The sequence below is a fragment of the Xenopus laevis genome, chromosome 8L, assembly GCF_017654675.1.
Source record: "Xenopus laevis strain J_2021 chromosome 8L, Xenopus_laevis_v10.1, whole genome shotgun sequence".
Taxonomy (NCBI): domain Eukaryota; kingdom Metazoa; phylum Chordata; class Amphibia; order Anura; family Pipidae; genus Xenopus; species Xenopus laevis.
This window is the reverse complement of record NC_054385.1, coordinates 27,499,999-27,526,970: the sequence shown is the minus strand read 5'-3', so window position 1 is coordinate 27,526,970 and position 26,972 is coordinate 27,499,999. Positions and strand designations below refer to the sequence as shown.

Sequence of the window (26,972 nt, the reverse complement as noted above, 5' to 3'; positions counted from 1 at the left end):
ATTGTTATTATCAATGATAATGATTTAAAAAAGACACCCAACATGTAAAAAATGAAGATCTTTTCCAAATTGTCTCATAATATCTACATCATACTAAAAGTAAATCTGAAGGTGACTTAACCCCTTTAATACTAATAACACTTGCACTAATGGCGTTCTAGTGGGTCCCATGGAGGGAGGGACAGCCCTGGTGCAGCCCCCTCACCCCTGGTTACACTCAGCATTCTACCATTTACCAGTTTAGCCACTCATGTAACAGAGTTCATGGATAAGGTTAAAGGACAAGTTGCAAGTGTCGGAAGGGATTGCAACATGCCACTACTTTTGTATAATATGTTTAGTCAGTCTGAATATCCCATGACCTCTTCGGAGTGGCAGTGATTGTTTCCATGTAAATAGTCAGTGCTGAATTTACACTTTCTTTAAAAATCTGATCTAACTGAGCCATAGAAATTGCAGTGACATATTTTGGCTGACAGCAGTATAAGCATTCAGTTGCATATAGTTTTTATTCTGCTAGCATTGACCGCAGACCGAAATGAGTGAGTAGTGCTTCCCCTGGCTCTATCAGTGCGTCCCATATTTCTTAGCTGCCGAGTCAATGATTACTTCTGACCAGAAGTAAACTTTAACAGTTTATTAAATGACACCCTTGAAGCCTCTGCACGAGTATAATTGTGTTTGGGAAGGGTAAAAAAATGAGTTTAGAAAATAAACTCTTGTGAGGAAGGTTAAAACAGAGCAAAATTGTTATGTTGCAGATAAAAAAATCTTGGACCAAATTGATGAGAAGGTTCAGAAATTAATTTTTAAGATGACTCTGTGCTTCCCATGTTTGTTCTGAATCAATATGGCTGCAGTCAAGGGGCCCCTAGTCCTTGCATTCAACTTCCCCTTAAAGTTAACTTTTAGTATGTTATAGAATGATCAATTATAAGCAACCTTTTAATTGACCTTAACTTTTTTTTATAGTTTTTTAATTATTTTCCTTCTTCTTCTGACAGCTTTCAAATGGAGGTCACTGACCCCATCTAATAAACAAATGCTCTTTAAGGCTACAAATGTATTGCTGCTTTTATTACTCGTTTTTATAATCTGGCCCTCTACTATTCATATTCCGGTCTCTTATTCAAATCAGTGCATGGTTGTTTGGGTAATTTGCACCCTAGCAACCAGTTTGCTGAAATTGCAAACTGGTGGCATAATTTAAATGCACATAAACATGAACATGCTCTGAAAATGCTAAATGTTAATTGCACCTTATTTGCATCAATTCACAATCAAGTCTGTAGCATTTTTGGTGCTTCAGACACAATTGCACACTGCATTGAGTTTGTAAAAGACTCCTAGGGGCCGATTCACTAAGGGTCGAATATCGAGGGTTAATTAACCCTCGATATTCGACTAGGAATTAAAATCCTTCGACTTCGAATATCGAAGTCGAAGGATTTAGCGCAGATAGTTCGATCGAACGATCGAAGGATAATTCCTTCGATCGAACGATAAAATCCTTTGAATCAAACGATTTGAAGGATTTTAATCCAACGATCGAAGGAATATCCTTCGATCAAAAAAAGTTAGCCAAGCCTATGGGGACCTTCCCCATCGGCTAACATTGACTTCGGTAGCTTTTAGATGGCGAACTAGGGGGTCAAAGTTTTTTTTAAAGAGGCAGTACTTCGACTATCGAATGGTCGAATAGTCAAACGATTTTTAGTTCGAATCCTTCAAATCGAAGTCGTAGTCGTAGTCGAAGTAGCCCCAAAAAAACTTCGAAATTCGAAGTTTTTTACCTTCGAATCCTTCACTCGAAGTTAGTGAATCGGCCCCTTACTGTCTTACAATATACAATAAAGGGGTGGTTCACCATTAAGTGAACTTTTAGTATGTTATAGAATGACAAATTCTAAGCCACTTTTCAGTTGGTATCTATTATATATTTTTTATAATTTTTTTTAATTATTTGCCTTTTTCTTCTAATTATTTGCAACTTTCAAATGAGGAGTCACTAACCCCATCTAAAAACAAATGCCCTGTAAGGCTACAAATGTATTGTTATTGCTACTTTTTATTACTCATCTTTCTATTCAGTCCCTCTCCTATTCATATTCCAGTCTCTTATTCAAAACATGGTTGCTAGGGTAATATGAACTCTAGCAACCAGATCGCTGATATTGCAGACAGAAAAGCTGCTGAATAAAAAGCTAAGTGACTCAAAAAGCACAAATAATAAAAAATGAAAACCAATTGCAAATTGTTTCAGAATATCACTGTCTACATCTTACTAAAAGTTAATTTGAAGGTGAATTTGAAAGTGATTTGTGTTGCTTGCACTTTGTGCAAGTGCTTTGTGACATGTGTTATAGAGGGTAGAAAACATGGCACCATGCACACTAGTCCTAATCATGACTTTAGTGCCAGGTAAATTAACATAACAACCTAAACTTAGTAGTGATATATAAATATATAAATATACAGTGTTTCTATACATTGCTCTACAGTCCAGCAAGTTGGATCGAACAGGTGAGACACATTTGGAAAATAAATTGTGTAATGGAGGAAAAAGATAACAACAAAGAAATAGGTTGCGCTCCAGCCTGCATTGTATTTGCCAGATGCTCACTTGATGTATTTAACCTGAATGACTGATTGAGAATTCACATTGTTATGATACATTGTACCTGTCATCATCATAATAAAGACACATAATAAAGGCACAAAGGGCATTGTTATGCATATTACGTGCAGAGCTGTGTGTATTATTGTGCTTCCATTTCTGGGAGAATCTGTATTGACAGTATACAGTACAGGTAAGACCAGTATACATTTACTCCAGGATCCAATGTACAGTCAGTAGTCTGTAGCATTTCAGCTTGTTTTATAAAAGATTTATGTAGTCAGTTAGGTTTCAGAGCAGTGTAGTGTTCATATGCTTAAAGTGAACTTGTGTAAAAAATTACCAAAATCTGTATAACTTTGTCTTGATATCTATCAGGTTAGACTCAAGCTTCCCATGCAGTAAAATATATGATCCTTTGGCAAAGTTGCCCAAATGAGTGGATATTTTACCGCTATGCCCACCCCTAGGGCCTATTCGCTGGAATCCGTTTTGTAATTTCAGCAATCTGTTTGCTAGGTTTCAAAATACCCTAGCAACCTTGCACTAATTTGAAAAAGAGACTGCAATATGAATAGGAGAGGACCTGAACTTAGAGATGAGTAATAAAAAGTAGCAATAACAATACATTTTTAGCCTTACAGAGCATTTGTTTTGTAGAGTCAAGATCAATGACCCCCCTTTGAAAGATGGAATCAGCAGAAGGAGGCAAATAATTAAAAAAATTATAAAAAACGACAGTCAGTTGAAAAGTTGCTAAGCATTAGCTATTCTATAACATAGTAAAAGTTAACTTAAATGTGAACCTTTAAACTTTAAATCCTAAAAGACAAGTGTTTGTCACAGGACACAGATATTAGTAAATAGTAGACACAACTGTACTTATATACAAAAGACTGGAAACAGAATCCAGACACAGTTTGGGGTGGGTAACATTTTCTATGTTAGGTGCAGGTAACTGCTGTAGTGCCTAACTGTGTCTGTCTATTGTCTCCAGTGTTTTAATCCTGCTCCGACTGGGTTTGTAGAATGTAAAATGCAATAAACGTGTAAGGCTGTGGATACAGTAAACTATTTTTCACTTTGAAAACCTTTGCCTGGTGGAAGTTTGCCTTACTGAGTGCCTGCTTCAAAGAATTTTCGGTTATAGGCTCCCTATGCTGAGGGCTCAGGGCGGTGCACCTGGGCCACTTCCTAAATGTGGTGAGTTATCATTCTACTAACTTGGAGACCCCTATCTCTTATATACTCTATACATGTAAAATGCAATACACATGTAGATAGTCGTAGTAGTAGATGTATGAAGTTTCTATCCCCAATAAATATTTCCTGCTGTATTCTGTAAAAAATATCCACTTACATATCCTTAGAAGTGTCAGTAGTAAATATACTCACCTGTGAAAGGCAGCTATCTCAGCAATGGTTTGTAAGGTAAGATGTATAAAAGAAAATAAGTTGTTTGTATTCCACAGAGCATTTTGCAACACTTGTAGCTTTCTACAAACTACTCTTACAGCAGAATGTTGGGAAATATGTCACAAAGGGACACAAACAATGTCATATGTGACACTAATCATACACAGTGACATAAGGTCAGGCAGTTCAGTCAGAGGTTTTTATCTGCCTCGGCAGGCTGAACCAGCTGTACAAGAGCACTCAGGTTGCACCTAGATTTGGTACATGGCAAGGCCCCTTGGTGGGAGAAAAAATTGGGCCTGCATGATCTATAACCTCTCAGCTGTTGTTGACCTACAGTTCCATAACCCCTAACAATCTCTAGGAGTAATAGGGCACTAAGAGTTGGGTTACAAGTCGGACTATAAAAAGGTCACTACCCCCAGCTTGCTCTACTCTTACCATATTGCTCTGATATACCTGATACCCACCAGCTCTTCCCATCTACAAAACTAAAACGTTTGCTCTGTGGGACCCAGTGAGCTCTATTCTAGTTGTACCCACTAAAGGCAGATCTGATGACAGAATTTATATTGAAAAGAAGTATATTAAAAAGTGATATATTTACTTTAGGGAATGAAAGGAAGAAATAAAAGCATACTGTACTCTTCTGAAACTCCTAAAAAGGTGTAATACTATAGAAGAGATGACCTGTCAATATAGGTGTTTCTAATGGTAGTCTCCTGTATAAGAGGCATCTGTTTCTCTTCCTATTGCTCTTCTTCTCTAGACTACACAAGTCTTGTACCTAACATAGGTTTTGCCTATTGTTTTAATGTTTAGGATTTTGTTAAATTTACCGCCAAACAATGCAAACAATCCAATTGAGGAAGGAGGTGAATAATTACTAGTGCACCAAGTGCACCAATAAACCTCCTGTATAATTAACTCCTCTTTACTAATATCAGACATAGGGTTTTCTCTGCCGACATAACACGGCATCACCTGTCACTGCACAGGGGGCAGATTTTGGAGTGAAAAAGCAAATTTATGCATTTTGGCACTAAAATCTGTCCCATGTGTACTGACAGGCAGATACCGTGGAAGGCAGTTAATCGTCATATTGATGCCAGTGGAAAAAACATCATGTGTCATACTAGCCAAAGACACAGGCTGCAGCCGGGAGAAGGTTTTGTTTATAATGAGTATGATTGGGCACACCATGGGACAGGTGGCATAATGCTGATATACATATAGGAAAAGGCGTGTGCACAGAATGGCAAAAAGAATCGAGAAAGAAGGAAACTATGAAACATTGTTGCATTCTGTTTGGCACTTTGAGAAAGGGAGGAAAAATCAGACCCCAGTTGTACCCCACTAGCAGCCAGCCCCATACTGCAGGCAGTCTTTTAAATTCTTTTAAATTCTTGTACAACCAAGTCTTTTAAATTCTTGTACAGCCAAGTCTTTTAAATTCTTGTACAACCAAAAAACATATTCTTTAATTAAAAAGTTCCTATTCAGTGTCTTGAACTTTCACCCAAGTTTTACATTTTTAGCTGACTGAAACCGGTTTCTCTCTATTCAGCACCATTTATCCTTTCTTCTGTTTTAACAAGATGATCTGACTTTAGTTTACTGTAAATATGGTGAGTTTTGTGTTTTGGGCTCTGTCTTGATCTCATCTAACCATAAAACTTTGACTCCTACATTGCAATATTGATTACATTAAGGCTTTATGGCAAACTCCATACATGTTTCACAGGGTGCTTTTTGATTATTTTGTGCCACCCTACAGCGATTGTTACACAGAGCCCTGGTGGTGGTAGCAGGGCAGGAACTAGGGGTAGTAAAGGCATGTGCTTAGGGCACCACAGTGCCAGGGGCATTAGGACCTTTGGCACATACCTTTGCCACCTCCTCTAACTCCTGCCCTGTGCTAGATAACCAGATAGTATCAGGAACCAGAAAATGTGAACAGCAGTGGTGACGCTGCAGGAGGAGAGGGAGAACGTTTTTGACAGGAGGGTTAGTCCAGGGGTATTGCCTTGGGGAACCTTCTATGTTGAGCCAGCTCTGGGTGGTAGTATTATGCTATGGGGTTTGTTTTCATTCATGTGCACAAGTAGTGGCATAACTATAGAGGAAGCACACGCCATGGCCATTTGGGAGCCCCAGCGGGACAAGGGGCCCGGACAATGTGGTCTGCTTTTTCTACAGCTTTAAGGAATCCCCTCCCCAGCCACTCTCTTACCTAACTTGTGCATGTTGTAGGGAGCAGGGGGATAGGGTCGGGTGGGTGGGCTGGAAGGTGTAAAGAGGCCCTGGTAAGTGCATACCAGGCCCCTTCAAGGATTTTTTATAGGGAAAAATGGATCAGCGCCTTTGGCAACGGAGTCAAACTCACCAGAAACAAAAAAGAATAAGGGGAGAAAAAGAGGAGAAAATCATGTAGGGGCCGATTCATCAAGGGTCGAATATCGAGGGTTAATTAACCCTCGATATTCGACTAGGAACTAAAATCCTTCGAATATCGAAGTCGAAGGATTTAGCGCAAATGCTACGATCGAACGATCGAAGGATTATTCCTTCGATCGAACGATTAAATCCTTCGAATCGAACGATTCGAAGGATTTAAATCCAACGATCGAAGGAATATCCTTCGATCAAAAAAACTTAGGCAAGCCTATGGGGACCTTCCCCATAGGCTAACATTGACTTCGGTAGCTTTTAGCTGCCGAAGTAGGGGGTCGAAGTTTTTTTTAAAGAGGCAGTACTTCGACTATCGAATGGTCGAATAGTCGAACGATTTTTAGTTCGAATCCTTCGATTCGAAGTAGTAGTCGAAGGTCGAAGTAGCCCATTCGATGGTCGAAGTAGCCCAAAAAACACTTCGAAATTCGAAGTTTTTTTACTTCGAATCCTTCACTCGAGCTTGATGAATCGGCCCCATAGTGTAATATTTTTTAGAAATATTCGTTTTACACCAGGTGCTTATGTGAAAATTTTTTTTGATTATTGCTGTATTTGTTCCCCTTTTTTTCCAAAAATTCCTTTTATTTTAGTCCTCCATTTCGGGGGCTGTGCCTAATATTTAATTTTCAGCATGCATGTGCGTCTTCCACCAACAAATGGTTAAAGTGCCTACTTACAAGACTTTTATTTTTTCAACCGCATATAGTAGTGGAGGGGGACCTGGTGCACCATTGTAACTCCCCTGTGCAGATGCGTCATCTGACAAACTAGAACAACCTGTGACAGAATATTATATATATAACTCACAAAAAGGTCCGCACTCTCAGGACTAACTTGAAAATAAAAAATGTTTTATTAAAAGACTAACGTTTCGGCCTCTCCGAGGCCTTTCTCAAGGCCTCGGAGAGGCCGAAACGTTAGTCTTTTAATAAAACATTTTTTTATTTTCAAGTAAGTCCTGAGAGTGCGGACCTTTTTGTGAGTTAAATGTACTTGATTTGGACACTGCACCCAGGCATATTTGCACACTGTGACGAGAGTGCCGGCTTCTCCATGGATTCTCTATATATATATATATATATATATATATATATATATATATATATATATATATATATATATATATATATATGTAACATGGAATTTCGTTAGCTTGTTTATTAAAATCAGTTACTCTGAGCCTGTTGAGTGTGGTATTTTTGTGTATATATAGTTTAAAAATATTCTGTCATTTTGGCTCATTCTTTCAGGCAGATTTGCTAGAGGTTGTTCTGGTTGGTCAGATGATGCTTGTCCACAGTGATGTTACAATGATACTGAATACTTATCCCAACAGCATATTTCCATTTTTTTCTTCTAAATAATTTTTCCAAGATAAAATAATGTCATGGTAAAAACGTCATTTGGTGATTTAAAACAAAAATACGACAAAGAACTATATTTCATTGTATGATGGGATCAGGAAAACAGTCAAGAGTTGGAATATTTTAACAAGGCGCTAGATTTATAGATAGATACAAAATATACATGAATACGTAGCACACTCATGAATTGTGTTAAAGGATGGCGTGATAAAGGCTGGATTTGGTCAGAGTTTCCAGGATCCAGATGGATATCGTAGGTGGCAAGACAAAAGTGGGTAGAGGGTTTGAGATTGGTGATAGAAACAGACGTCACATTGATAACCTCTTCAGTGCCAGGAGGCTTCATAACCAATAACACATACACAATGATTTTTACTCTGTTTCACATACAAAGACATGCAAGCCCAAATAATACTCCGGTAAATATGCAGATGTAACATATGCAAGGGAATGATACACATGCTGTAGAAGCCCTGAAGCCTGGATGATAAATGTGATAAAGTCAGTGAGGAGGTGTCTGAAGATCATGTATTAAACAATTTCAGGGGGGCTTACCCAATGAGCACACAGAAAGAGGATAGGGGGGAAACAAGGACACACTATAAATTGGAAATCATACATAAGTAAAGCACATGTTTGAAGCTAGGGCCTGAATTTATTCCATAAGTCTATAAAAAAAGCAATATATCATTTGGGGACTATGTGAAACAAGCACACACACTGGGGCTCAGTCAAACGATTGTTACGCCGCAAATGCATTAAAGTTACCCTTTTCAACGCTGCCCAGAAGTGGGTAAACCAGGTAGCGACGGTAGCGCGATTGGCCATCACTTCCAAATGGAAGTCCCTAGAAATTCCATCAATTCGGGAGGTTACATACAGGCTTGAGAGCAATCGGAGATTCGAAGAAATGACTGCCCGAATATGTAATAAACTACCATTACATGACAAAATTTGGGGTAATTGGGTCTATTATGTCACGACCAACAAAGCGGACTCCCTGGATTGTTGAGAGAGGATATGCTTAAAACATGTATGTTACAGTGGTGGGCCGGGTGTCTCGCCTTTCTCATGCGTATTTAATGCCAAACTGTGGGGGTCCTTTCTTTTCACCTTTTCTGTCAGTTCTTTTTTTCTTTTTTTTTTTTTTTTCGCTTGTTTTTTGCATATGATTCTTCCTTTGATGGACTTGTTTTATGTGAACAATGTACTGGCTAATGTTGTGCAATTCTACGCATGCATGGATACCTAGTACGGTTGGAAATGTCTGTATTTTTCTTTGTTTTATTTTTTCTTTTGGAAATCAATAAAAATTAAGTTACAAAAAAAAAAAAAAAGTTACCCTTTTCACCAGAGTCTGGTTGCCAGGATATTTAGAATTAATAAGGTGAAGCTACATCCTCAATATATCATATCCTGTATGCCGCAAAGTCATAAAAAAGACAAAACTGTGGCATTTTTTCATATTTTAATGTGGGCTTATGTTTAAAAGTTGTAACTGTTAAATGTATTTTTTTGTAAAAGTACAACTTCCTTTTAATTTATAACATGCCTTATGGAAACAGTAGTATTTCAGCAGTGACATAAAGTTTATTGGATTAACAGAAAATATGCAATATGCATCATAACAAAATTAGACAGGTGCATAAATTTGGGCACCTCAACAGAGATATTACATCAATACTTAGTTGAGCCTTCTTTTGCAAATGTAACAGCCTCTAGAAGCCTCCTATAGCCTTTGATGAGTGTCTGGACTCTGGATGGCGGTATTTTTGACCATTAGTCCATACAAAATCTCTCCAGTTCATTTAAATTTGATGGCTGCCGAGCATGGACAGCCTGATTCAAATCAGATTCCTAAATTTTCAATGATATTCAAGTCGGGAGACTACGACGGCCATTCCAGAATTTCTCCCTCTGCATAAATGTCTGTAGATTTCGTGTGAGATGTGTGTTTAGGGTCATTGTTGAATAAAGAATTTGTTGATATTGGGATGAATTCATCTGACCCTCGACTTTAACAAGGGCCCCAGTCCCTGAACTAGCCACACAGCCCCACAGCATGATGGAACCTCCACCAAATTTGACAGTTGGTAGCAGGTGTTTTTATTGAAATGCCGTGTTCTTCTTCCACCATATAACTAACCGTGTTCTTCTTCCGCCATATAACTAAATTTTTGTCTCATCAGTCCAAAGCACTTTGTTTCAAAATAACCGTGGCTTGTCTAAATGAGCTGGCGTGTGTGCAGAAAGGGCTTCTTTCTCATCACCCTGCCATACAGATGTTTTTTTTGTACAAATTGCGCTGAATTGTAGAACGATGTACAGATACACCATCTGCAGCAAGATGTTCTTGCAGATCTTTGGAGGTGATCTTTGGGTTGTCTGTAACCATTCTCATAATCCTCCACATATGCCGCTCCTGTATTTTTCTTGGCCTTCCAGACCTGGGTTCTACAGCAATTGTGCCTGTGGCCATCCATTTCTGGATTACATTCCTGACAGTTTAAACCTCTGAGATAGCTTTTTGTAGCCTTCCTCTAAAGGCATGATACTGAACAATCTTTGTTTTCAGATCTTTTGAGAGTTGCTTTGAGGATCCCATACTGTCACTCTTCAGAGGAGATTCAAACAGAAGCGCAACGTGCAATTGACCACCTTAAATACCTTTTCTCATGATTGGACACACCTGCCTATAAAGTTCAAGGCTTAACGAGCTAATCCAACCAATTTGGTGTTGCCAGTAATCAGTATTGAGCAGTTACATGCATTTAAATTAGCAAAACTACACGGGTACCCAAAATTGTTGCACAGCCAGTTTTTCACATTTGATTTAATTTCAAACAACTGAATACTGCTTCACTAAAAAATCTTTGTTCAGAAAATACCCCACTGCTCAGATGATCCTGGGAAATGAAAGACATACCACTGTTATTTTTTTTTGGAAAGTGGAGTAATTTATTATGCAGGCTGAGAGGGGTTCCCAAACTTTTTCATATGACTGTATGTGACCTGTATGTACCCACCATATTTAGACTGACATAAGCGCAAGTATGTTAACAAAGTTTCGCTAGGAGGAAGGTTACGCTATCAAACATTCGCTTAGAAATGTCAACACTGATGAAGTGAAAATTGGCCCATTGGTAAATTTGTCCCAGTATGGGGCTAGATATCAGCAAAGTACATGGTTGACAATAGGACCATGTATTATACAAGCACATACTGTATGTACATTTGGGGCTATTTATCAAACAAGTATACAGTATAAATAGGTGGACTTGTCTTAAAGGGGAACTAAAGCTTAACTAAAGAAGTAGCTAGAAATGTTGTACATTATGTTTTGTGCTTCTGTACCAGCCCAAGGCAACCACAGCCATTTAGCAGTAAAGATCTGTGTCTCCACGGATGCCCCAGAAGCTCCCCATCTTCTTTTCTGCTGATTCACTGCACATGCTCTGTGCTGCTGTCACTTACTGGGCTTAGGGACCCACTCACAATATACAGTACACATAGAATATAAATGTCACAATATAAGGCTTAATACAAAGTTATTAATACAGATAATTACTACATGGCAGCACAGAAACCAGTACAACTAGCATCAGAATGTAATAATCAGCCCTGTAGCAACAGCTTATATTACAGGACAACCTCATTTTCTCCTTGATAATTAGTGACGACCCCTAAGCTTAGCTTCTCAACAGCTGCTCTCAACAACAGCCCACTGAGCATGTGAATGTCACAGACACTTTCCAAGATGGTGACCTCCTGTGACAAGTTTGAAGTCCTGGATCATTGCTGCTATTGACAAGATGAAACTTTAGGCTGGTGCAATAAGTTCAGTATATAAAATATGCAGCCCCTGATTTATGCAAAGGCCACCAAGGCCCGGGCCTAGGATGGCAGGATTTTAGGGGGCGGCATGTTGTCAAACCACACCTACATTGGTTCGGAAGCTCTGGGGCAGATCATGATATAAAATAGTTTTTTAAATTTGCCAATACAAAGTGCTTCCAACCTGAAGATAAAAATTTGTACATGTGCACAAATGAAGGGGAGGGGACAGGGGTGACGAACAGCAGGGGCCTAGGGGTGCCTGCTAAGTAAATCCAGCACTGAAAATATGTAATTTTTAGTCATATTAATTTTTAGGGTTTAGTTTTCCTTTAAACAAGCCCACAGTATAAGGCCATATATAAAGCAAGCATGCAATCTGTGTTTGGGATCATATATCCAACAAGCACATAGTAGGCTGCAGTTCCAGTCAAACTGACTGCAGTCATTTTATGAAAGAAAAATCGCATTTATTGCATCTAAAGACACTCCTTGCACTACTACATAGATGCAATGATGTGCGCAAATTTCTTTTGGTGCCAAATGCCAAAAATTACGCCCTTCCAACAAGCAAAATTACACTGCCTTGCCTTGACTTTTTACATATGTTGTTACATTCCAACATGTAATTCAAATGTTTCTTAATCTGATTTTATGTGATGGATCTGCACAAATTACTAAATTGTTGAAGTGAAATGAGAAAAAAATATATATAAAAAAGAATAAAAAAATAAAAAACGGAAAATTAACATGTGCATGTATTCGCACCCTTTACATGAAGCCCCTTAAAAATCCTGGTGCAACCAATTACCTTCAAAAGTCATATAATTAGTGAAATGAAGTCCATCTTTATGCAATCAAAGTGTCACATGATGTGTCAGTATAAACAAACCTTTTCTGACATGGTACCACAACAATGGTACCACAACAAACCTGCCAAGAGAGGGCCGCCCACCAAAACTCACAGACCGGGCAAGGAGGGCATTAACCAGAGAGGTAGCACAGAGACCAAAGGTAACCCTGAAGGAGTTGCAGAGTTTCACAGCAGAGACTGGAGTGGTCCATAGGACCACAATAAGCCGTACACTCCATAGAGCTGGACTTTATGGAAGAGTGGCCAGAAAAAAAAGGGCAAAATCAATGTGACCCCGTTTGGTCACACACTTATAAGCAGGATGGTGGCTGAGCTGCCTACAGCTTCTGATGAAGTGGCAGTGAGCCACGAAACGCGTTAAGAGGGCAGCCCCACAGGAGAGATGCTGTTGTAATTTTTAATGCATTTATAATAAATTTTGACTTTTCTACATATTATTCTAGCTCTGTGGTGCTCCGTTCCTCTACATTGATTTTGCCCTGGATTGCCGTTTGGGATAGCGGTCTGGACATTGCAGCACGCAGAAGCTTGGCTGTGTACCGGTAGGTGCTCCCACTATCACATTGCTGGACGCCATAAAAAAAGCCATTAAAGTTAAAAATAAGAAGGCACATTTTGAGTTTGCCACAAGGCATGTGGGCAACTCCCCAAATGTATGGAGGAAGGTGCTCTGGTCAGATGAGACTAAAATGTAACTTTTCGGCCACCAAGGAAAATGCTATGTCTGGCGCAAACATAATATATCCCATCCTTTTCAGCAGAAGGGACTGGGGAACTGGTCTGAGTCGAGGGAAAGATGGATGGTGCTAAATACAGGGATATTCTTGAGCAAAACCTGTGTCAGTCTGCCGGTGATTTGAGACTGGGACGGAGGTTCACCTTCCAGCAGGCCCGAAGACCCGAAGCATACTGCTAAAGCAACACTTGAGAGGTTTAAGGGGAAATATTTAAATGTGTTGGAATGGCCTAGTCAAAGTCCAGACCTCAATCCAATTGAGAATCCTCGGTCAGATGTGAAGATTGCTGTTCACAGGCGAAAACCATCCAACATGAAGGAGCTGGAGCAGTTTTGCCTTGAGAAATGGGCAAAAATCCCAGTGGCAAGATGTGGCAAGCTCATAGAGACTTATCCAAAGCAACTTGCGGTTGTAATTGGAGCAAAAAAGTTCTGACTTTAGGGGGGATGAACAGTTATGTACGCTGAAGATTTATGTTATTTTGTCTTATTTGTTGTTTGCTTCACAATACAAAAAAAAGCTTCAAAGTTGTAGGCATGTTCTATGAACGAAATGGTGCAAACTCTCAAACAATCCATTTTAATTCCAGGTTGTGAGGCAACAAAACAGGAAAAATGCAAAGGGGGTGAAGACTTTTGCAAGGCACTGTATAGCCACAATTGCACCGGAGTCTCAAATGAGTGCTAGTGCTATTATGTTCTGCTTGTCATATTGCATTAGGCACATCACTGCCTTGTGGCCAAAATTACTCTGGAATTGTGGTTAAAGAAAACACTGAATTGTGGGTAAAAAACATGGTGACTATTGCCTTAAATTTCACTTAGCACACTGCACTTTCACTCGTAACTGAACCTATATATATATATATATATATATATATATATATATCTATATATATATATATATATCTATATTTACTTACCCCTTTCCTTTCTCTGGTTCTGACTTTTGAAACAATGTAGCAGCAGCCAGCTGATTGACAGACCTAGAGAGCTGGATTCTTCTACATTGTTTCAGGAACCTGAACTAGAGAACAAAAAGGCATACATAAACATTGCTTTTTACTACAATTATGTTTGCAAATACTTTGAAACCATATTTAAATTTGCTTTCATTGGGTAAAAAAAAGCCGTTTTGGGGCGAAGATCCTCTTTAACAGTTTATGTGAATACGGATAATTTAGTTCACATCGTGGCTTGGCTTTTTTTTTTGCTGGTTGACCACATTTGTGCTGGGGACTGAAAAATGTGCTTTGGAGGCACAAATTTTAGGCATGCATCTGATTAGCATGTTCCATGGAGCCAGCTGAAAATAAAAGGGAATCTCTCCAAAGGGAAGGGCTGCCCTGTGTCACATTGATGGTCGTGTGGATTTTGCAACCGATTAAATGCAATGGATGTGAGTGAACCCGATTGGATGTTGGATCATTGCACTTGTTGATCATTATATAAATAAATAAGTAAATATATATATAATCCTGATGATGGTCCAGTGTGGACCGAAACGCGTAGACATGTGGTTGGAGGAATAAAAGTATTTAAACAATTTATGGAGAACGTGCCATTAGTGCTTTCTGTCTGTGAATTCTACATTTTGGTAAGCACCCGGCCTTTATTGATTCGAGTGGTGTGTGCTGATTTATGGAAATATATATATATACATTCTATTTACCTGCTGCCAGTGCTGATGTTTTAGAAAACATAGAGCAAACATTACAGCCGTTTAACATGACAGTGTGTCTATGGTAACACCAACCAGTATACAATTTCCCATGCCGTTTGTACTCTCCAACATTAAAAGATACAGCACATACTGGAGCTATATAAACAGAGTGCACGTATATCTAATTGCTTTTAGGATGTACTAAGTTAAATGGAGTAGTTCTGGAGCAAATGGATTTTTCTAAAGTTATCAGCAGGAAACATAGAAATGAAATCAATTGAACATCCTGCTTCATAAACATGGAACCACCCTAGAGCCAATCTGTTAGTCTCTGCTGTTGTGAACTACAACTCCCAGCATGCCCAATAGTCAATGTAGTCATCTCACAGCAGGAGAGAAACACATCTCTCTGTTGTAAGTGCAAGTACAGTGTATAATACACAGAACAACATGGGGGGGGGTTTAAGTACAATTTCTAGTTTTAATCGGTCCCTTTGCTTTTTAAATGTGAAGACACACAGAGCAAGGTCCACATTATTATCTGGTTAAAGACATTCATTTATTTGTGTATACTGGTCCCTCTATCAATACTCCTAGACAATTTAATTCATGTATTCTTGTTGGATATAACAGACGTTAAAGAATTCTTACCTTTTCCCCATGAAATATTCATGAATGTCTTATCCATCCCGTGTGTCCTAAATCAATTGCCAGTATCTCGTTATCCTTAACAGTTCCTAGGCTGTCCCCAGAGCTCCCAGTTCGCTGCTCTTCCTTCAAACTGGTTTCCTCTTCCAAAGATAGATTCCCCCCAAAAAAGGAGGTTCCTAACTGGAGCAGCAGCTGTTTAAACAGAATCCCTCTGTCTCTGACTTGCACAGACATACACAGAATAATGCCCAGACAGACAGATAGATGGATAAACTGACTGATCAATCCAGTTTGTCTTGGAACCGTCACTACAGACAGTTAACATTGGCCATGCATCGACTGTAAAGTTCCAGCGGATCCATTAATCTTGGGAACATGTAGGTGCCCTCTAAAGCTACTCTGTTCCTGGACTTTAGGCATCAGATCAAACCCAGGATCTATAGGGAACGGAGAAGCCCTCTAATTGTATCTCCTGTGCATCAGTCCTGCTTTGTGAGAGACTGCAGGAATATTACAATCACACACACAGGGGGAGGGAGCAGGAACTTAGTATTTTATTAAGCTTCTCTCCCTAACTATTGTTTCCCCCTCCCTATGTTTCCTTCCTTCACATAACGTAGCATTTTCCTCCATTGTGATAAAGACTCTTACTGAGTTTCCTATAGGCTCTGCAATTAACAGGGCCGTCTCTCTGACAATACCAGATTTCCATATAATCAGGACAGGTTTAAAAGGGACAGTATTTACTTGGTGTCAAGAAGGCATATTAATAGGTCAGGGTTGTTGAATATTTGGTTTGTGTGCATTGCAGTATGTCGTGAAGACGTGAAGGCAGCAGATTATGTGCAGGGTTGGTATGTAGTTTAGCATGATGTTATGGCTGTAGATGATGAACACAGGCTCATAGCCAAAGGCTCAGCCCCCTTGACTAGAAATTATTTGGAACAAGCTCAGGCAGTTCTGGGTTTTATCTTGGGCAGCATGACCCTGTTTATCTGCTGCCTGGATCTGCACATATCCCTTTGACTGTTATGCACCGGAATACATTGTTGTGTGTGTGTACATAAATAAATGTATCTGTATACTGTATATATATATATATATATATATATATATTATATATATATATATATATATATATATATATATATATATATATATATATATATATATATATATAAATATATATGCAGCATTTGCAAGAGGCACAGAGTCAGAGCTGAATATTAACACAGTGGTTCTATTAGATGCATAGCTGTATCAATGCAACCCATAGCAACCAACCAGACTTTAGCTTTCATTCTCCACCAGCCCAATAAAAGCTTGCTGTTGATTGTTGTTAGATAGCGCTGCTGCAATGTGACACATTAGTAAATGAGCATTTGAGGCACAGTCCCTGCCAGCTGAATATCGGCTAGGGCTAAACCTCAAATCTCAAATTCCTCCTTGAATATATCCCTTTTACTTACAAGGACATAAATATGTAAAACATTTATTTATTTTTTCACACGCATTCCAATGTGCTAAGACACATCTCATTGTCTCATTATGCTTGACTAATAGCGTATCACTAATTAATTGCCTCATTTGCTTATAGGTGAGAATCAATTTCTGTTAAGTGTGTGGTGTTTAACTAGGGGAATGAAAAGAGCCATGTTCATCTTTGGACCTGCTAAAGTCCAGAGCAAAAGGCCCTGTCTGAGGATTCAGACGTGGCTATCCAACTAGAATTGTTGCATTAAGACTCCCAGAATTCCTTGCTAGGTTAAAGGAGACATATAGCATAGTTAAAAACCTACCCTAAAATTGTAGGCAATATTGATTAATATATGGTGCTGGTTTGACTTTAGGCTAAACATTAATATTATCTTTAAAAATGGCCCCTTTATTGGAGTTACCTATAAATACGCTATGTTCCCTGTCAATGTTTCAAATGAAGGGTGGGCATGTCCCTGCCAGAAGCACAATTGGAGGGGACGGCCAATTACAGCCCTGCACTTACACAAGCAAAGACAGGCTTCAGTTCCCTATCAAGTCCACCTAGATGCCGACTGGTCATTAAACTACAGTGCCGCTGGCTCCTCTGCACAGCCTGGGTTAGGAGGCAGCAGGAAGTGGAAAAGGTTTAGAAGGGTTTTTGTAGAAATCTTCAATAAATCAGCCCAAAACACTACTTTGTTTTAGCACATTCCTTCCACATTTTTGTTTTTACATCATATGTTTCCTTTAAGGATGGGAACTGTACTCCATTAAAACATGGAAATTGCAGGTTGGACAGCACTGACACTTTCTATACCTACTTGCGCACAGCTGTAATAATCTCCTAGAAACTATTTATGGGGTGTCGCCACCCCAAGAGAATTTAGTGGGTTTAGCACCTTAGCTACAGTGGGCCTGCAGGAGTTGCATTTTGTATAATGGGAAATATACCCCAGGTGGCACTAATGTGGGCAGCAAGGTGGTGCACTAAGAAGTGTTTTTACTCTAGGTCCTAGGTTTTATTCCAGTCAGGACATAGTGCTGCCACCTAGCCAGTATTTTACCAGCTTAGCCAAAGCTGGGCCAGTATTACAAATATACCAGCTTGCCAGTAAATTTGTTATACCCTAGCCTGCCAACTAAAGCCTACACTAGCATCATCAACCAGCCCATTATATCCCTGCCCCACCTCATTGTGTCATTGTTTACCCACACAACCCAGCTGCTAAGAACATTTACAGAAGGTGGCAAATCTACCAGCACACCATGGGAGGATTTTAATGAAGGCTTGGGCTAAGCCTCCCCAAAGCAGCACTAATGAATTTCCCTATCCTTGAAATTGTCATTGTATATATACTGCCATGTGTTCTGGGGTTATTATACATTAAAACTACACTGTATTATTTCTGCCTTGTGTTATAGAATATATGAAATGGGCAAATTGGCTGTCGAGTGTTCTTCTGTAAACGTATATATATGAAATTGGCACTACAATTATCCTGGGTATTTTACATGAAACTGTCACTGCATTTATCCTGCTGTGTGTTCTGTGATATTACCACTAAGCTAGCCTTGGGAAAATATGAATACATCGGTGAATATATCTTTATTTAGTCGCCTGAAAAAAAAATCATCATATGCCTATACAGGGCACAATATGAAACGAGTTAACATGTTATCCCTGTGTTTGCGTGGGTTCCCCCAGGGTATTCTGGTTTCCTCCCACAATGCAAAAACTCACAGGAAGGTAGAGTGACAAATTTGTACATAGTGTGTGAATGTGATAGGGACCTTAGATTGTAAGTTCCCGTGGGGCAGGGACTGTTGGTTATGATGTATAATCGCTGCTACAGAATTTATTAGCACTATATAAATAAAGGATAATAATAATCTCCTAGTGAAGGCAGGAAGGAATAATGCAGCATAAATCTCTAGGTAGATATCAGTACTGGGCCAATTTAACTCTTTCCTGTGCTTCTTTTGCCCAAAGCAAGCATAGTGGAAGCACTTACATAAACCTTTAAATACTGTATATATATATATATATATATATATATATATATATATATATATATATATATATATATATATATATATATATATATAAAAAACTTAAAACTGGTTGAACTCAGAGGACATGTATTTTCTTATCGGCTCTTTTTGCTGTCCCAATTATGTTTGGGGACAGACCTGATACAATAGCACTAGATCAGTCAAATGTAATCTAGTGGTTACTAGACCATGCAAATAATCCCTACCACATAAATTCCTTAGTTATCTAGTCTAGAGTTGAGAATAATAACGGTGATGATGTAGATATAATGCATTATTTTCACTTATTGGAACTGCACCCCATATCCCCTATTTAATTAAGCTGATCATCTCTTAGAGATGTTGCAGTGGTTAAAAAAAAAAGTCACATATCAATTAACGATGAATCATTCACTCAAATTAATTAGTCATTAACTAGTCTAGATGATTCAAAGGCAGGTAAAACCCCCAAATCAAATTAAGATGAGAATTAAAGCCATTAAAGAGGCCATTACATAAGCTCTCCCTCAACTGAGCAGTCTTTTTGGAGTTCACTTTTCAAGTTTAAAGCACCCCAGTGCCAGTGGTGTAACGACCAGGGGTGTGGGGACACGCACCCCCTTGGGGCCCGCTGGAGCCACAATAACAGCTATTACGGGCAGCTGGACAGGGGGAGATTTTACAGCATGCATGCCCCGGCACACGATTTATGGTGGGAGGGCCCGACATGGTGGCCCATCCTGTACCAGGGCCCGTCGTTGAGTAGCACCTGAAGCACCCTATATAAAATAGCATACGGAATCTAATATTCTTCCTTTTTACTGATCAATATTTACTGTCCTGTGTCCCCATTCCCATTCTGTCCAGAAACATCAACTAATTCCACATCAAACTAGCTGACTGTCATCATCAACTACCAAGGGGTTAATTTTGCAGCCTTTTTTTTTTTGCACAAAAATGTGCTTTTAACTCTCCTAACACTCCACTCTATATCTCTCTGTATGATCCTTATCCTCCCACGCCATAATCGAAATGGTATCCTAGCAACCAGCATGTAGGAAAGAGAAAAAACTTTATTGAGCTGCCAGAAAACAAACATAGAGGAATTAACCCTGTGTAGATAGAAGAAGATGTAATGGAAAAATGATGATTTAAATTCATTCTTAGGAGAAGGGAGAGCAGTACCCCACATTTCAGAAGGACACAGGGAACCCCCAAACCCTGTATTTAATGTTAAACATGGCAATTGCTTGTTACCTGAGTGTTCCCCTGGGCTGTGTTGGTGCTGATCTTTACCTTTCTGTATGTTATCTCTGCTCTCTGCTACTCTGCAACATTTACCAGCTGTTCTATCACTTTTGTCAATCTAAGCATCCCAGTTAAATGCAATATAAATATCAAACAAAAAATATAATGTCAATGGGACTTATATACGAACATGATTGATTCATTTCTTGGAGCTTATGTGCAAATGTAATTGCCAAAATACTAGGGAATATATTTGCTGTAATACTGGGGCTCATGTTTCAGTGCGCCTGTAAGAACAACGGGTACTTTGCAGGAATACTGGGTATAGGGTTGCCGCCTCACCCCTTTAAAACCGAACAAATATGGAATCCACAGCTTGCATGGCTAATTAGCAAATTATTGTAATGTGTATGACCATCTTTAGTCCAAGTCTAAAATAATTCATGGCATACCAACTATGAGCATATATAAAATCTGGCGTTGCTTTGCCACTTTGTACCCTGCCTTCTAGCCTAAATGAATTGACACTGGTCTTTGTACATAAATAAGCATTACATGTTGTAAATAAGCCGTTATATATTAGAGCAGTAAACCATTAAACAGCCGCTATAGGCTCTGTAGCATAAGATTTGCTCGCATCCATTGATTGTGTGTTATATTGTGTTATCACTATAAGGGGCAGATTTATCAAGGGTCGAAGTGAATTCGAGGTAAAAAAATTCTTTGGATAATAGTAATTTTTTGGATACTTCGACCATCAAATAGGATACTACGATTTCGACTTGAAGTAAAATAGTTCGAATAGTCGACCATTTGATAATCAAAGTACTGTCTCTTTAAAAAAACTTCGACTTCAATACTTCGCCAAATTAAACCTGCCAAAGTGCTATGTTAGCCTATGGGGACCTTCTACAGCATTTTTCTAAGTTTTTTGAAGTTGAAGTAAAATCGTTCGAATCGTTCGATTCGAAGGATTTAATTGTTTGATCAAACGATTTTACTACGACCGCAGAATACCCAAATTCGGTGAAGAAAAGTTCGCATTTTATTTGATGGTCGAATTTCGAAGTAATTTTTATTTTGAAAATCGACCCTTGAAATCGGACCCTTAATGTAGCAAGGCTAGGAAATCAGTGCATAATAAACAATATTAGAGACCATGCACATGTTCCCCTTCATATTGTAGGTAATAGCACCAAACTCCAGCAAGTATCTTCTTAAAGATTTAATGAAGTGCAATATTCATGTATATCTAAGCAATATAGAAATTGTAAAGAAGTCAGTGGTTCCTACAACCAAACTCCAGCAAGTATCTTCTTAAAGATTTAATGAAGTGCAATATTCATGTATATCTACGCAATATAGACATTGAAAAGAAGCCAGTGGTTCCTACATCCTTGAATTCACTAATAACCTTATGGGCTATGGAACACATGACATTTTGATTACTGCTATTTGAGACAGCAGTCACAAAGCTCCTACCCGCCATGGATAACTTCTCATTCACTTAAATAGGAGGAATAGCGAGGTACCCTGCCAGGGCTATTATCGCTTGAAACAAGCACTTCTGTGTTTCTGAGGGATAATTGGGGGTACCAGTTAAAACTATCGGATTAACCTTCGAGTGAATGGTAAGTGATTTGCAATGGAAAGCAGCATTTTGATAACCTACTCAAACAGACATAGCCCTAAAATATCTTTAAGAATAAACAGAAAACCAACATGTTTGAAATCCTACAAATATCCTCTTCCTAATTCCCTTCTCCCGGATGATTCCAATAACGCATTGAGGAGCAGGTCTGTGTTTAGTGTTATTCTAGGAGAGAAAGATACTTAGCACTTGTCAAGCGTGACAGCTGTCACGCACTTTTTCCCAACAACAGAATCCAGCTATAAATAGGAGACACAGGTGGTTTTTTGTCTGTTTGCTAAACTACGCATTCTTTTTAACGCCTTCAGTTCCAGAAACATAAGCAGTTTGTTGTCTGTAGTGTCCACAGCTCTCTGGGGACCCATATTAATCTGGCAAGCACAAACTGACATTATTTACCATATTTTACTTGCTATTGTTTATTGTTAAAAGCACTTTTGTTGTACAGGTATAGGATCTGTTATCCAGAAAGCTCCGATGTATTGGAAGGCTATCTCCTATAGAGCCTATTTTAAGCAAATAAATATTTAAACGTAAAACAGAACCTTGTACTTGATCATACCTAAGATATAGTTAGTCCTCACTGGAGGTAAAACAATCTTATTGGGCTTAATGAATGTTTAAATAATTTTTAGAAGATTTAAGGTCTGATAATCCAAATAACAGAATCAGGAAGATGGGAAGCGGGGGGGATTTGTTGCAAACGTTGGTAATTAGTGGGGGGTTACATCAGGGTCCAGGACTTGCCTTGGGCACTCTTCACTTTTTGGTCTTTAATTGATGGAGAACTAACCTAAATGAACTACCTCCACTTTCTGAGATTTGGACATCAATGAATTTGGCGCTGTAATTGGACGCAGAAGCGAAATGTGTTAGGGCTCCCAGTTCCCCAAATCTCAGGTAAGCTGATTTCTTTTCTTTAAATATAAATATGCAATTGTACATGAGTCAGTACTTCCTTTTAGCTCCTATTTATATACTCCTGTCCCTCCTCTCCCCTGGATGTTCTGCTGAGAATGTATTGATATTAAGAAGTCAGTGTGCAAGAGAAGGGCAAGGATATACAGCCACATGCTGCAGCTTCTCTTTTCTGCTATTGCAGTGTTATTAAACCAGCTGTCTCATGGCTTTTGGGAGCTAGTGCATCCATGTGGGAATTCACAATAGCTGGTGGCACAAAAACATAGCATTCTTCATATGTCATGTATGTAGCCATGCTTGATAGAGTAATATTTCATATGTACGTTTGGTGCTTAGAGTCATGGAAGAGCATGCCGGCAGATGCGATTCAACATTTACCAACATTTAATGCAGGTTATTACTCTTTAACAAACAATAAACTTCTCTTTTGCTCTTTGTGTATCTCATGGGCATGTAGAGAAGGCCCATGGTACATGGAGCAGTAAAGTTGGGCACCTTGCCCAAGAGAAGGGCAAGGATATACAGCCACATGCTGCAGCTTCTCTTTTCTGCTATTGCAGTGTTATTAAACAGCTGTCTCATGGCTATTGGGAGCTAGTGCATCCGTGTGGGAATTCACAATAGCTGGTGGCACAAAAAAATAGCATTCTTCATATGTCATGTATGTAGTCATGCTTGATAGAGTAATATTTCATACATACGTTTGTTGCTTAGAGTCATGGAAGAGCATGCCGGCAGATGTGATTCAACATTTACCAGTCATAGCAATGTACTGCTTCCATGTGAGCCTCACTGCTCCCTGCCTTATGGCGGATATCAGTTCTGCATTGCCTCCACAAAACATTATGTTTGTGGTTTTCTGCTGCATTTAATGCAGGTTATTACTCTTTAATAAACAATAAACTTCTCTTTTGCTCTTTGTGTATCTCATGGGCATGTAGAGAAGGCCCATGGTACATGGAGCAGTAAAGTTGGGCACCTTGCTGCATATGTTTTGGACTTGTCATGAGGTGCAGACGCATTACTGTATCCATGGAACCTGATCTCTTACCACTGTTGCCAAAACTGGTCAACGACCTTGACTTTTCAGTATGTAAAATAATTATTTTTTTAATTTGCTATGCCAAAATTTTTTTTAAAAAACCCTGCAGTGGAAAAGTTCTTCATCTCCAACGATAAAAAACATTGAAACAGGGACATAACAAAATTGGGAAGCAGACCCTGTGACTATTGGGTGTACCAACAGGTCTGAAAGTGAAATCTATGCTGGCAAAATACAATTATAAAATACAATTTGTTGGCCCCTATAAATGCCAAACTTTAACACAGATTTAAGGGCTGATTTATGATCGACATAAACAAACAACAGTCAAAAAAGTACTTGCACTTACTTATACAATATTATGCATTTATACTTTCTTTGATTTTTTCATATTGTGGTGGTTAAACTTTTACCTGTCAGATCTTAATCTTAATAACAGATTAATAACAGGCTCTGGATGTGATCACCATGCTGCACTGAGAAACTCAATCCACTCCCCTGCGGTAGTATTCATACAATTTTCAAAAAGTCTAAACCACAACATCCAAAATTTAAGCCACAACATCCAAGCCTAGACTACTTATATAGTAGTGCATACAACTCAAACATTTGTTTCTTGCCCGTTTCAAACTCACTTACCCATTGGTATTATTTGGTACCTGGATTATGTAACACCACTCAGTGGCAGCCCTTGTAGCCTTCCAAAAAAGTAGACGTAGCAGCAGGGGTAATGCAGTCAGGGGTACTGTGGCAGAGGGGGCCATAAAGAGACCTAAAAGTGTGATTTGTGGGTGGGACAAAAGGCAGAGCTTGAGAGAGACTGCGTGGGGGTTTGGCTGGATCATGGGAAAAGGTTTTACCATAATGGGCGTTGCTGAGATGGTTCAGGGTTGTGGCTGCACATTTATGGCTCATTTATTCATTGGAGCCCCATTCTACTAGTAGTAAATGCTCTAGACAACCATTTATCCGGTGGAAAAATGGATAGGCATAATGTTCATTAAATATCCTTGCATTATTATCTTATAGACAGTATCCTTGTACATTCAGTGTGAGTTCACGCCCTCTACATTCAGGAAATGGTTCCTATTATTGCAGCATGTGTTTCATTTTGTGCTGGAATTAACAGTAGGATGTTGTAGACTTTCCTGTGGGTGTGAAGGAATCATTGAAATAAGCAATATAGGACATTTGGCTGGGTAAGAGAAAGTATTCTCCAGCTGTTACTGAACTCCCTCCACCTTTTGAGATTTGGACATCAATGAGGTGGGTGCTGTAATTGGACCCAGCAGTGAAATGTGTTAGGGCTCCCCATTCCCCAAATCTCAGGAAAGGTGATTCCTTTTGTTTAAATATAAATATGCAATTGTACATGAGTCATAACTACCTTTTAGCTCCTTGTTATATACTCCTGTCCCTACTAGCCCCCGGGTATTCTGCTGAGGATTGTATAGATATTAGGAAGTCAGTGTGCAAGAGAAGGGCAAGGATATACAGCGACACACTGCAGCTTCTCTTTTCTGCTATTGCAGGGTTATTAAACCAGCTGTCTCGTGGCTATTGGGAGCTGCAGCATTCGTATGGGAATTTACAATAGGGCACAAAAGCATAGCATTCTTCATGTGTCATGCATGTAGCCATGCTTGATAGCGTAATATTTCATACATAGGTTCGGTGCTTAGAGTCTTTGAAGAATATGCCAGAAGAGGCAATTCACCAATTTACCAGTCATCATATGAATGTACTGATATCATGTGAGCCTCACTGCTCCCTGCCTTATAGGAGAAGGAAAGGTTAAAATTAAGTAAGCCTTATCAGAAAGGTCCATCTAAATATACCAGTAAACCCCCAAAGTAGTGATGCTCTGAGTCCCCTGTCAAAAGAAACACTGCATTTCTTTCCTTCTATTGTGTACACATGGGCTTCTGTATCAGACTTCCTGCCGTCAGCTTAAACCTCATTGCCCTGGGCAAGAGCATGCTCAGTTTGCTCCTCTTCCCCTCCCCTCCCTTCTCTGCTGTAATCTGAGCCCAGAGCAGGGAGAGACTGAGGCAGGAAGTGATGTCACACCATGTTAATACTGCAGCTCCTATCCTAAACAAACAGAGAGTTTCTAGATCTTTTTACTCAGGTATGGTAAAACATTCTACAGAATAAATAAAGCATTCTAGCTTGCACTATTGCAGCTAATCTATTGGCAATGAAATGCCTCTGTAGCTTTCCTTCTCCTTTAAGGCAGATATCATTTCTGGTTGACTTGTTTTACCAGTATTTATTGATATTGTATATGCCCCCATACCTTCCTCTGTATGTGTGTCCCTGCATGTAATATACATGTGGCCCTTATATATATTTCATACACATGATCTGTTTCATAGTAGGAATGGTCAGAAGCAAAGGGAATGAAATGCTAAATGTGGATGGCCTAATTTAAGTTATAATTATATGTCCCTAAACTCTGTTTGAGTTTCAGATCCATTAATTGTGTCATTGTTATTTATGTACTTCATTATGTTGCTAAAGGGGAACTGGTTGCCAGATTTCATTTCATCTATATTTTTGTTAATATTTAACAGATTCCTACAATCATAGTGAAGCACTGGCAGATGTTTAGTATATAGGCCCCTGTATAGTATCTGAAATTCTGGGTTACAGCCTTGTGTATTGAATCTGCTTACGCCAGAGAACCTTATCAGAAGGAACAGAATTGTTGCGCATGCTCAGGATGGCGCATTCTCAGGGAGGCTGCCAGCTTCACTGAAGTATGACCCTCTGCTGCACCGATAAACAACAGCAGGTAGCAATAAGTAGCTGCAGGGCTTGCACCCTGAGTGCTAGGGGGCACAAAAAATGCAACCTTTTCCAGCAATTTGATGGGGCAATTGGGTAGCAGGGCCTACAGGGACTAAGCCACAATGCCTGTTATGAGAGAGAACCACCTCAGTGTTTGCTCCTTTCCCTTGAAATTAATAGCAGTATGGTCACACTGAT

General features: G+C 39.1%; 1 protein-coding gene across 5 annotated transcripts in view; it reads right to left on the bottom strand.

Annotated features, from left to right (window-relative positions):
• Positions 1-26,972, bottom strand: part of nhsl2.L (NHS like 2 L homeolog) — a 109,898-nt gene that overhangs the window by 38,640 nt on the left and 44,286 nt on the right. The window contains exon 1 of one of the 5 annotated variants that reach the window (XM_018229609.2): positions 24,621-24,702. The exons of 3 other annotated variants lie outside the window; for them this stretch is intronic. In XM_018229609.2, coding sequence (XP_018085098.1) covers positions 24,621-24,624 — 4 coding nt within the window. In that variant the 5' untranslated portion in view covers positions 24,625-24,702. Of the gene's footprint in view, positions 1-15,609; positions 16,120-24,620; positions 24,703-26,972 lie in introns of those variants that run through there. One more of the 5 variants, XM_018229607.2, reaches the window with a different exon arrangement.